Raw genomic sequence first — 13,373 nt, 5'->3', positions numbered from 1 at the left:
CATGTTGTCACAGGAGGCGAAGGCTGCGAGAACAGCCCCTGCCTGTACGAATGCACGCCGACAGGCAGCAGCGGTTTCCTCTGCGGCTGCCCTGAGGGATTCCAGCGCATCGGCCAAGGGTGAGAAATCCTCCTCTGACGCTTTGCACGCCCATATTTACGCAGCCGTGTCACTATGCCTTGCTTCGAGGCACAGGAACGAATCAGATTTCATGAGAACGTGTGAGAAAGCTATACTCCGACGAGAAAAAAAAAAAAGGTGCACGAAGAAATGTTTGCATGCACCTGTATACCCTGGGGGTTTGTCAATGTTTTGGACTTCAGGTTCATTTTGACCACATGGAATTGTTTAAACCGTACACATAAATCTAAGCAAGTACACAGGGTTTTTTTTTTTATATCACACTCAAATCGAAACGCGTCCTCACCCACGACTCGACAGCACGTCAATAAAGCTATACTAAAATATGACGGTGATTGTTATTGAATTCCTGTGGTCGAGATGAGTAACCAAGAACGAGAGCATATGCAGAACAGAGTGAAGCATAATATAATTTATTGCCATCGTTATTTTTCGTGTGGAAGCTATCGCTTTTATGCAATCCATAATCCTTTGTTTTTCGACATCCATGCTGAAGAAAAGAAATACTAACACCGCACCTTCTGTCCAATTGGCATGGACACTAAAGTTGAATTGCCCCCCCCCCCCCCCGTAATTGCGACGGGTATTCACCCAGGATGCTGTTTTGACATTGAACGCTAGATACATAGCCCTCCCATAACTATGCCTCCAAATGAATCTGTGCAACGAGGCCATTAGAGCTTCAGAATGATTTGCTGCATTGCTCGGGCGCGCATGATATTTTTTAAGTACAGCGTGCGCACCCAAGAGGTTAGCGCATGATGAGTGTGCTGAGGCGACCAACGCTAACACAAAGCTTTACTTTATTCTAAAGCTCTTTATAGAGCCGTCACTGTTGACAAAGACATCTCTATAGTATTTGTAGGCGTCACGCTAAAGATAAATCAATCAATCAATCACTCAATCAATTTAATTCCTTTTGATTAGGAGGAGTACAAGATTAAAAGCTCAAGAGCTTGACGAGGTCCCGACCCCGTCCACAAGTTGGCATGTCTTTAAGAGCCCACAGTAGTAGACAATATAGGACGGTTCAGACACGCGCAGTCTTGTGGCACTTATGACTTTGGAGAAAAAAAATTAATTTAAGAAGTTAGTATTTTTTCCTTCCATCTTCAAACGGGAAAGTATGTACAGTGCTGAACTCGGCTGTCTATAACGACGGAGCGTCGCGCGCAGAAGAGCACGAGCGACATCTGCAGTCGCAAATACGCCACATCTGAGCATGCGCGGCGCCAGTGATGTGCCTGCCTCGCAATGCTAGCTGTGTTCCAATTCTTAGACAGCACGTAGACAGTCTACGCTGACTGCTTAGAAGACAGTGCCGAGCCCATGCTGTCCGAAAATTGGAACACGTCTGGACGGCTTTTACGCGACGATGCGCCGCCTCACGTCGAGAAAAAAAAGCTAGAATAAACAAACGTAACAGTTGTAATTTCTGGCCTATTTCGTGTTGAAAGCAAAAACAAATAAACGTTACTCACATTGAGCGCCTGGGGAAGCGTTTGCTTGTGTGCAGACGACCATTTCGGTGAGATCCGATCTATCTGAGCGATTTGCTGAGCCGCCATCTTGTTTAGACAGCAAAGTAGCCTGCATCGTGTTTGTCTACGATGCGGTCTTCTCGGAGCTGTCTATTTTTTCCGGCTACGTGAGAATTGGAATGGGACTGAAGATAGCCGCTGTCTATTTAGCTGTCTATTTAGCCGTCTACGGTGAGTATTGGAACACACCCATAGATCTCTGTTAATCGCCGCAGATGCAACAACTGCTTTGGCCGTCGGAAGCGCTCTGAGCGATTTCGCGAAAAAACAGAAAAAAAACAAGAAAGAAAGACGAAGCAAAACCGTTGTCGCTGTGATAAGGTATCACGAAGCGAGAATATTTCTTTTTTTGTTGTTGCTTTATTTCGATTTTGTAATGTTGACAGCGCTTCGACGGCCAAAGCAGCAAGCACGGCCGCGGAGATCAAGAATGGTGGAAACTGCAGGGCAGGCACATCATTGGCGCCGCGCATGCTCAGATGTGGCATATTCCCGACGGCAGATGTCGCCCGTGCTGTTCCGCGCGCGACGCTCCGTCGTTATAGACAGCCGAGTTGAGCACTGTACATGTATCCTTATGCAACGGCATCATCATGTTTGCGTTTGTGATCAATTAGGTGTGCGAGAAAGGTTGAAAAGTTCATATTTAAGATGCTGCGCAAAGCTGCAAGATGACAATATTCTGCTTCTAGAGTGCTTATTTTTGAACCATCCTGTCGCACTCCTGCTGTTTTATGGCCACAACCTTGTTCTTTCAAAAAGAGCAATGGCTACATCCGGACACCTCATTCTGCTAGCAGATAAGCACGTGCGGACACGACAAGTAGTAAACAAAGCGAATAAAAAATGCAAGTGGGGGCTATCTCTTGAAGGTCTGCTGTCGCCAACATGTGCAATAGCAGCTTTAAATGGCACGCGATGTTGCTGACCCGCAGGTGACGGGATCAAATCCCGGCTGCGGCGGCTGCATTTCCGATGTAGGTGGAAATGCTGTAGGCCCGTGTGCTCAGATTTTGGTGCACGTTAAAAAAACCCCAGGTAATCAAAATTTCCGGAGCCCTCCACTACGGCGTCTCTCATAATCATATGGTGGTTTTGGGACGTTAAACCTCACATATCAATCAATCAATCAATGACACACAATGTAGCGCAAACGCTCCTTAGAGAGCATATTCGTTTCGAGTTGGAAGGCCAATAATTACTTGTCCGTGCTTGGACGTCTAATTGAATAGCGTAAACAAACTATCGCAACACTGACAAGCGACGAAACATGCGTTCACAGAAGCTTACCGCAGGCCATAAATCCACCACTGAAGAGTTAATTAAAGACAGCTTGCATGAGGTAAGCTCAACTAAATTTCTTTCATCTGGATTCGCTGGCTACAACATAGCCTAAGCGAAAAAATGGCAGCCCGATCGAGCGTACGTCGCACGAAAGGATCAGTTGAATGACCAACACGGTGAATTCCCGCAAAGTCTCACGTGATTGCAATACTAGTATTGGTGCATCAGTCTTCTTTCTCTCTTCACGCTTGTTTTTTTCACTAAAACCGGTCTTTACTATATCCGTGGAAGATATGTAAATATAAGACCAACACCTCCTTCGTTTCATTCAATGCCAGTGCAACTGCGCGTTCTTGAAGGGGATCCGTCGGTCCACCTTAGTTCAAGGAGTGGTCGTGATGCGACGCCACATGAGGGGTAGCGCTGCTTGCGTCACACGTGCTTCCGAGCGATTTCCCACGGAGAAGCGATAGACGTGTGTCCATCTCCAATATCATAAGTCGGTCAAATTTGTTCCTTCATGTTCCTTCTTTGTGGCTGGAAGCAATGCCGCCACCACCTCATGCGCAGCGCCAGTTATGCATGCAGCGTAGTCACGGCGACGCGTCCCCATTGGTTGGTCCAATTGCGCCACGAACAGCGACACGCTATCTCAAAACAACGTATCAATTACAGAGCAAGCGTGACCGCCAACATTGTGATCACGAGTAAAGTGCCTCGATGCGCAAGCGAACGAACGCATCGAGGCACTCTAATCAGGATTAGAGTTACTGTATATGCTATCTTTAGATAGCAAAGGTGGCATATACAGTAACTCTAATCACGAGGAATGCAAGACACCGCCCCACGGATCTGTACACAACTGAACGAAAAACTACTTTATATTATTCCCGTCGTGAAGTCCTGCATGAGGGACTCTTCTCCATGACCGCAAAGCACACGCGAAAGCTATGGGCGAGAGCACGAAAGGGCTAGAAGAGAGGTCGGTGAATGGCTGGGTCGAGCGCATCTGGCTGGCATTGATAAAATAGAGGAGGCGCTGGTTTGCCTAAGGTTTCATTATATCGTCTTCTTCATAATATTTGGTCCTGTACTGTATGGCTGACTTTTTTGTAACAGACATTCGAGAAAAATCCTGTTGCTACGCAACAGGACGTATGGGACGAGACTAGAAACCAGCGTGTCCTTTTCCGAGAAGCTCGTAGGCCACGCGATAATCAATGACCTCACACGCACACTCGTTCAAAGGAACTTAGACTGCTTAGTTTCAACGCTCGAAGTTTAGCGAATAAGACTGAACAGCTTGAACAACTTATTTTCAGATATGATCCGCATATAACGATGGTGTCTGAAACATGGTTACATAGTGATATCAGTGATGTGGATGTAATTCCTCCGTCGTATCAGATCTTTCGACGCGATCGCACAAGTAGGGGTGGAGGCGTGGCGATAATATTGAAAAAACAGTGTTGCCGCCAGCGCACAAGCGCAAATAGATGACCACGAAAGCCTTTTTCTAAAAGTAAACTGCTGGGGCCACGTGTTTGTTCTATGGGCTGTCTATCGGCCCCCGTCTTCTCCTCCCGAATTCTTATCACTGCTACGCGATCACATGTCGTCGTTAAAGTGTCCTCGTATTTTAATGGCTGGGGATTTCAACTTGCCCTCCATTAAGTGGTCGCAAAAGCTGACTGCCAATGTAATTGATAGCCCTCTGTATGATATTATGCTTTTTTGCGACTTGCAACAAGTGGTACTTGAAAACACGCGCGTAATTGGTAATCATGGTTCGATATTAGATCTTGTATTTCTTAACAGAGATATTCCGTCGTACGACGTAGCCATTGAAGAGGGTATATCAGACCACAAGCTAGTACTGGTGACTTGTAAACTTGCTGATAGTGCGCAACACCCCAAAACAGTTACAAAAACCGTAAAAGATATGGCGAAGGCTGATGATCAGTCTATTCTTGATGTATTATGGCAGCTTGTAGACCAGGAACCCCGCAGTGATGTCATTTCTTTGTGGCTATCCTTTAAGCATGCTGTACTGCACTGTTTAGAATCTTTTGTTCCTGACCGCCACGTTAAAACAAGGAGGGCTAATCCCTGGGTAACCCGCGACATTGTACACATTAAGCGAAAACTAAAGCGCGCCAAAAAGAAATCAAACAGAAATCCCGATGGTATTCAACAAATTCAAGCTGAACTTTCTTGCGCACTAATAGCATCCCGAGATAAATATTTTTCATCGACCTTACCGAGTTTCTTAAAGAATAATCCGGAAAAATTTTGGCAATACTTGGGAAATAAGGCTCCAACTTTAGAAAAATTAAGGGAGAATGACTTAGTAGTTACTGACTTAACAGAAATTTCCAACATTATGAATGATTATCTTCATTCCGTGTTTTCTTCAAAAGATACTACAACTCTCGAACTTGTTCCATCCTTGCCTGATTCGGATTTTATCAGCTTTGAGGGTGTGTTGTCACTGTTACTTGGCGTAAAAGAAAAATCCTCTGGTGGCCCTGACGGCATACCGAATTCTTTCTTGCGTCGATACGCTGAACCAATATCGCATATTTTAACCACTGTTTTCTCTGAATCACTCAAAACGGCAACGCTACCAGATGACTGGCGTCTCGCCAGGGTTGTAGCTGTGCATAAGAAAGGTGATCGCCTGCTGAAGGAAAACTACCGCCCAATTTCCCTAACGTCTACATGCTGCAAGGTACTTGAACACATTATTGCTCACTTTATTACCGATTTTCTTGAAAATAATAACCTGTTGTCTCCAGCCCAGCATGGCTTTCGGAAAAAATTATCAACGTGCACGCAGCTAGTTGCAACAGTTCATGATATTGCACAAATACTTGATTTTTCAGGCCAGGTTGATTTAATTTTTTTAGACTTTAGCAAGGCATTTGACCGCGTTCCCCATGGCAAACTTCTCATAAAGCTCCGAAACCTGAATGTTCCATCTTTCATCATAAGTTGGATAGAGGCTTATCTTTCAAACCGCGCTCAGTACGTTGACGTGGGGGGACATATTTCTAACACGTTACCGGTATTATCAGGTGTCCCACAGGGAAGTGTTTTAGGGCCGATTCTTTTTCTTATATACATAAATGATATAGCTGACATGGTTGAGTCTAACATTAGTATCCGATTGTTCGCTGACGACTGCGTAGTATATAAAAAAGTGACATGCCAACAAGATCAGGTTGATCTAAGTCTTGCATTAACACAAGTTAGTGAGTGGTGTACTCGGTCGTCAATGACATTAAACTCTGACAAAACGGTACTCCTACGTGTGACAAGAAAAAAACAGCCATTCACGTTTACCTACAACGTCCAAGGAACACCAGTACGTGAAGTAAATGAATATAAATACCTAGGAGTAACCATTACAAACACACTTTCTTGGTCCGCACATATAACAAATGTCTCCGCATCAGCTTCTCGTAAGCTTGGTTTTCTGAGGCACAAACTGAAAAAAGCCCCTCCGAAATTAAAAATGCTCGCGTACAAAGCGTATATTTTGCCTAAACTTGAATATGCATCAGTGGTTTGGGACCCTATCTACAAAAAAGACATTCAAAAACTTGAAATGGTTTAAAGACGCGCTGTACGTTTTATTTTTTCTAAGTTTAAATCATCTGATTCTCCGACAATATTAATAAAAGACAACGATATTCCTGTGCTTGAAGATCGCCACAAAATCGCACGCCTGAAATTCTTGCATTCCATTTATAATGGTAAGCTGAATATTCCTGCCCATAAATACATACAACCATTCTCTCCTCGCGCATCTAGGCATCGTCATATGCATAACCTGCTCCCATACACCACGCGGACTAACACCTTTAAAAATTCTTTCTTTCCCCGAACAATTATTCAGTGGAATAGCTTACCACCTGATGTCATTTCATCTGATGACTTCGAGAAAGCGTTGCTCGGAGCATCTCAACCGTGACATAAGCGCACCTTCTCTGTACTGCTAGTGCTTAATATAATGTTTATACTCTGTATTCATGCAATATCACTTTTTCGGATTGTTGGTGCTCAGTATTTGTAATAGTTGACGCGTTTCCATGTGTATAAATTTGTCTGTACGTATGTGTATATTCTTTTTTTTTGTGCTTTAAGACATCACTCCATTTTTGCCATTATTTATTTTTATTTGGTCTGTTATATTTTTTCATCCATTTTGTATTCTTGCAAATTTGATTATTCCTTTCATTTTTTTCTCGATGTTTGCATATTTGTTTATTGTAATGTTCCCCACCTGCTTGGTCTTCAGTGACCGCAGTATTTTCTAAATAAATAAATAAAATAAAACGTGTGAATCGTTGCGTAAACCACACGGACGGATACATGTGCAGACACTGCCTTTCGGCGCGGGACAGTAGTGGGCAGTCGGTGCCAAACGCGCTAGGCGGCTTGGGATCCTCCATACCCGTCTATCCGCTCATCGATGCCGAAGAGGAGGCGTCCAGCGACGACAAGATCATCTCTACCGAGGGCTGCTACTCGTGCAATCTCAACAGCGGCTCGCAACACCGGAGGGCCAGAGATGTGGCGAGGGACAGCGTCCCTGCGGCCAATGCTACCAGCGCGTGGGTAACGCGCCGTTTCCGGAGAGCAACACACAGGAAGGTGGGTGCGACATTGCATGTTCATTTGACTGAATATGCCCGGCTTGGGGCACGCCCTTAGCTTTATGTTTGTTTTGCTGCTTTTCTTTACCGAAACCATGGATTAACTCGAAAGCTCAACGATCCTTAGTAAGCCTATTAGCTCTTCATTTTTTGTCACTGTACTTATAGAGTGTTTTTTACACAGGGACAGAAAACGAAGATCGTTAACTGGCGCGGTTGAGTTGTGCTAATGCTCTCATAGCTTGACAGCACCGTATTCTGTGGCATTTAGAACTGATTTTGGTGGGTATTCTCTGGAACACAGATTTGTAGCCAAAATGGAAGTACGTTAGGCGTTGCAGACATCGAGGTCATTAGAGGTAACAATTTGCTGCGCTGCTCTGGCACGTATGATGTTTTCTAAATGCAGCACGTGTACCCAAGAGGTGAGCCATGTTAAGTGCGCTAAGGAGGCCTACGCTAACACAAAGCTGCACCCTATTCTAAAGCTCTCTTTATTGAGCCATCACTGTCGACGAATACGTCTCTATAGTATGTGTAGGTGTCACTGCAAAGATGTCTTTAAGAGCCCACAGCATTAGAAGAAGACATTCTCTTTGGCTTAGACACGCGCCGTCTTCGAGAAGAGGTGGACGCGCGTAACCATGCACTGTCGTACACCGCGCAGCGCACAGGGGAGGAATCGAAGAAGCACACGTCATCGGAGCACAAGCGGCGGCATGAGCACTCGCACTGGAACCTGGTCAAGGTGACCATTCCCGTGAGCGAGGCCCAGCAGGGACAGCATGTCCTGGAAATCCGTCCCGCCTACAAGCACTTGCGCGACGACAGAAACTACCACGTGCTACACGGCGTGGACAGGGACCGATTCCAGGTTGTGTCCAGGTGAGTGGGGATAGTTGAAATCAAGAAGAGGAAATGGACGTGGGCCGGGCATGTAGCGCGTAGACAGGATAACCGCTGCTCATTAAGGGTAACTAACTGGATTCCCAGAGAATGCAAGCGGGTTAGGGGGAGACAGAAGGTTAGGTGGGAAGATGAGATTAAGAAGTTTGCGGGTGTAAATTGGCAGCAGCAAGCACAGGACCGGGTTAACTGGCGGAACACGGGAGAGGCCTTTGTAATGCAGTGGACGTAGTCAGGCTGATGATGATGATGATGTGTGGGAATCAGTGTGGGTGACGAGTACGCAGCGCTCTCCGAGAAACTACAGCTCCGCAGTGCAACTGCCTAAAGGCGTTTCGGCTGTGGAGCAGTTTTTTTCACAATTGTAAAGCTAGCTTTCCCTCAAATCTGTTTGGCGAAGTAGCCTTTCTATCTTTCTTTTTTTTATTTTATTCTTCTGTTCTAGTTTTTCAGAATATTTACAAATATGTCACCTTAGTGGCGTCACTCACCACTCCAACGGCGAGGCGGCTGAAATGCCAGCGCCGCCACGATCGGTAGCGATGCTCGCATTCAGAACCGTATAACAAACAAGCTCGCTAGATTTCGTGCCGACCGGTTTGCCCCCGCGATCACCGACGACAGCGCAGCTCTGGCCGGCCGACCGGCTCGCCCTCCGCCATCTCTTGACGCCGACAAGAGCTCTCGCCGAGTAGTGCCCCGTCCTCGGACTCCTGCGACCATGTCCATCTTTCCTATCTCCTGTTTACTTTCGTCGCTTGCTGTCCCTGCGCCACGCTCTCTCTTTCCTCTCTCTATATATACCTTTTAATCCTATACTTTTAATCCCTCCTTACCCCGTCCTTTGTGAGCTGTTGTTGACGTGTCGCACTGTGTTGCAGACAGTTACGGGGCTCACTTTTCTCTTCTTTTCCCTTTGCATTTCCGATGGAGGCGGAAATGTTGCAGGCCCGTGTGCTCAGATTTGGGTGCACGTTAAAGAACCCCAGGTGGTCGATATTTCCGGAGCCCTCCACTACGGCATCTCTGATAATCATATGGTGGTTTTGGGACGTTAAACCCCAGAAATGAATCAATTTTCTTTTCCCTTTAAGAATCGCATAAGCTACACAACATACGCAGAGCGCTAATCTTGATTTCCTAGTGATCTCAAAGTTCTACGTTACCGGCTGAACGCGTTTGCAGAAAATCGTCAAAACGTTGTACAGCCTCCTATTTCGCGTGATGGTCGGGTAGCCAGATACAAGCCTTTATACAAAAATGTTCTGAAACGCCCCGTGCACCCCCGAGCAACCTCCTCTAACATCATTCACTTAGAGAATATGGCAATGTTTTTTTTTTCTCTTTAGCAAGTAGTGTACAGTACTTTTACGACGGGTGTAGGTCATTGCGTCGTTGACGTATCGAGAAACGATGGCAGAGTTTTGTAGCTCCGCAAGCGGGTGAGATAAGCCGTCAGCACGACGTCGTTCAAACTGCATAGTTGCACTGATAAACTTGGATGCGTGTCGACGCTACGCGAAACCGCGTCCCTTATCGCTCAGAAGTGACGGACGAGAGATCGCATAGCGACGTCGCAAGCGCTTATTCTGTGCGATGATTTGCCGGCCTCGTTATCGTGCATTATGCAGTACACCGCACACTATCAGTGGCCCACTTTCCTTAAACAGCTTGTGCAACTTCGATGCAACACACTTATAGATTGAAACGGGACAATCTGGGGCAAAGTAATCCCCATGTTTTCGTTTCTAGCTTCTACCATCTTCAATTCAGGTCATATCGGGGTACTTTCGACCCGAACGCGGAGATCAGGGCCAACATCCCACTTAGAGACGAGGTTCATCGCGACATGACGTGGCCATCTCGAGCTATTGCCCATACAAGTTGTTACACTAAAAAATAAATGAAAAAAAATTGTCACGTTAGAATCTGTGAGTTCGTATACACTACCCCCCCCCCCCACACACACAAAAAGAAACAAACTGGAAATGACTAAGACTTCACTAAAAAACATCACCGCTTATAGTTTCTATCTTCCTGTTCAGTTGCTTTAAGTTCGCAACCTGAGCCCTTACGATCGAGTTGATTGGCAGATCATGGAAGAGGCATTTGCCCTGCAGTGGTCGTTGTCAGGCTTATGATGATGATGAAGAATATTGCGTCAGAATAAAAGGTCAAGTATGTACCTACTTGCGTAAACATTTCTATTTGGACAGAAGTCATACGGACGTTTCAGTGCCATTCATTCGCACCGCTATCGTCATCGTGACGATGGGCGTGTATTATTACACTGTAAAAGCTCCTGAGCAGATCGGCCCCAGCTATAGCGCATTCGCAATCCGCGTGCTGCGTGTTATAGATCACTTGGTGTGTATCTCGGCAGTTAGAAATTACAATCACCAGATTACGATGCAGAATTCCGCATCTGAATTACTACCTACATAAAGCTGGACTAACAGCATCTATGTTGTGTCTCTTTTGCAAGGAATCGGAATCAATAGATTTCTTTTTATCCTGTAAACGTTATGCTTATCAAAGGAAAAGATATCTCGTCGAACCAATTGAGAAGCTAGGTTTAAAAATAAACGTGGAACTAATTTTATCCTTCGGAGGGATTACATTAGGTTATAGCCACAGGGAGGTTTTCTCTGCTGTGTGCGAGTACATAAGGGCAACAAAGAGATTACTCTCTTAGCCTATTGTTACTATTTACGGCTACGAGACTACCTGAATGCCTGAATTAGCACACTTGATGATCCTGCCGCCCAGTTCTTGGCCGATCCCCCTTTGTGGGTGAGTGCCAGCAAAGCTGAAGGTTCATCATCATCATCATCATCATCTCCCATGAGTGTCAGGACGGTGTCGGGGCGAAACCAGCAGGTTGGTATTAAGTAAGGTACTCGCTGTCCTTATGCGCCTCCGACAGAACGAAGAAGCAACGGCGGTGAAATAGCAGAGCTTACACCCTCGACGCGGGATGTATCCTAGTCGATTACCGGCCGTAGCAGCGAAACTAACATCATTACTGGGAGGGATGAGTTCTGCAAGCTCACCAGATGGCCTTCAGTCAGTGCTGAAGGTAGGGAGGGAGCCTACATGACCGGCCGTGCCGCCGCCATATTGGGTCAAAGAGTGAAGCTATCTCTCTTTGTGTAATGTTGCCACATTGTGCCGAACAGTATCCATGAGTAGGGTGTCTCGATGACAGCTTTCCTTCGCAGAGGGTTTGAACCCAACTGACTGCGGCACCGTCATATTGCATCAAAACGCTGAGTTATGGCATTGTTTGATGTTGCTCCACTGGACGCTGGGAGGAACGAAGGAACGCTGCCACCGAGGCGCCCTATAGGTGAAGGCGCCCTCCTTAGCTTTTGCTGCGGCCCGGATTCGAACATCCGGAGCCGAGCTGGTGAGCAGGGTCTCCCATTTTTGCGAGACTGTAGGCGTCTAGAGTTCTTTATATGGGACGTCTGCTCCCCCCCCCCCCCAAATATCAAAAGATGTGTTTTATTGTGGTTCTTTGTCCACACTTTGAACAGTCGGTTTTCAACTCGTCTGGGTTGATCGTGGTTCATTCTTACTTGACTCGGGAGAGTTTTGGTTTGTATTTAACTCGACCTCACCTCTGCTACTTTCGCGGGGGCGCATTTCCGTGGAAGATGAATGATAGTCACGTGTGCTTATATGCGAGTGCACGTTAAAGAACCCCCAGGTGGTACAAATTTATGAAACCATCCCTATACAGCATCTCTCATAATGGCATCGTGATTTCGATACTTAAAACCCTGGCAACTCATTGTTATTTACCTCTTTGGGAAAACTTGTGTGAGGTGGCAGTGACATTCACCTATAGCTAGTTTAAAAAAAAATGCTGGGTGATTTCCTGACCGGGCCTGCCCTGCCGGTGCCCCAACACGTCGCTAGGTTTGGCGTATGTATACTCATCTAGAGAGAGGTGGCTTTCCTCTTCTATTTTTCGCTTTCATGAAACAGCCCACGTGCTCGATCGTGACGAGTATGCCAACTCCTTGCAGTGACGGAGGAGTGACGCTGCAGCTGGCGGAGACCATCGAGCAGCCTGGCGTGTACAAAGTCAACATCGGAAGCAGAACGCCAACAGAGGAGGAGTCTCAGCACCACAACAGAGCATTCCGGCTCCGTGTTCAACTCGCCATCGTCGAATAATAATAATAAAAAAAAAAACACCACCACGGCCGGCATTCATCCGTCATCTGCCTCTCACACTACATATAAAGAAGCTACACGAAGTGGCGTGAAGGCAGCGGCTGCTGTAGCGAGCCACGCCTATACATTATTAAAGCACTCAAACTTCGACCTCTGCCTCGATGAGCTCAACTGTGTATTGCACCGACGGAACGAATGGTCGAACCATTCGGACTTACGTTTAGTGCTCCACAAGCAGACTTCAATGTTAGTTTTTAGAAATAACGAAGTTTTGTAAACGCTAGGATGCTGAGAAATAAACAGTAAGAATATAAGCATAAAGCAAAACGAAGGTACGGAATTGACGTCAAGATTGGGAGTAAGAATCGAAAAAGTAGTGCACAGAAATCCGGGTCGATTAGGACCTAACGCATGTAACAAGGTGTGTAGAGGGAATAAATGTGCGTTTGAGTCAATGAATGAAACACCGCTTAAAAAGGCGCTTCGCGCCAGGATATGAACCCGCGCATGGAATGAAACTGGGAAATAACAAAATAAGTGACCACATTGCTTGTACCAAATAAGTCTACTGTAGCATATGGTACCCGTAAATGGCGTGTGTTGAACCTGAACTGGCTTCTTTGTACGCCTTGTTAATAGCCCGATACTCCGTCTC

The 13,373-nt window shown here is 46.1% G+C and overlaps 2 protein-coding genes across 3 annotated transcripts in view; one reads left to right on the top strand and one right to left on the bottom strand.

Annotated features, from left to right (window-relative positions):
* The window catches only part of LOC119165472 (fibrillin-1-like), a 137,096-nt gene extending 124,352 nt beyond the window's left edge, over positions 1-12,744 (top strand). For both annotated transcript variants that reach the window (XM_075896375.1, XM_075896381.1), the window contains 4 exons: positions 14-119; positions 7,352-7,625; positions 8,295-8,512; positions 12,568-12,744. In XM_075896375.1, coding sequence (XP_075752490.1) covers positions 14-119; positions 7,352-7,625; positions 8,295-8,512; positions 12,568-12,718 — 749 coding nt within the window. In that variant the 3' untranslated portion in view covers positions 12,719-12,744. The remainder of the gene's footprint in view (positions 1-13; positions 120-7,351; positions 7,626-8,294; positions 8,513-12,567) is intronic.
* Positions 1-13,373, bottom strand: part of LOC119188293 (dual oxidase maturation factor 1) — a 239,536-nt gene that overhangs the window by 214,029 nt on the left and 12,134 nt on the right. The window lies entirely within an intron of this gene.

Source organism: Rhipicephalus microplus, chromosome 1, assembly GCF_043290135.1.
Source record: "Rhipicephalus microplus isolate Deutch F79 chromosome 1, USDA_Rmic, whole genome shotgun sequence".
Classification (NCBI taxonomy): Eukaryota; Metazoa; Arthropoda; class Arachnida; order Ixodida; family Ixodidae; genus Rhipicephalus; species Rhipicephalus microplus.
The sequence above is the reverse complement of the archived record's forward strand: the minus strand, read 5'-3'. Positions and strand labels throughout refer to the sequence as shown.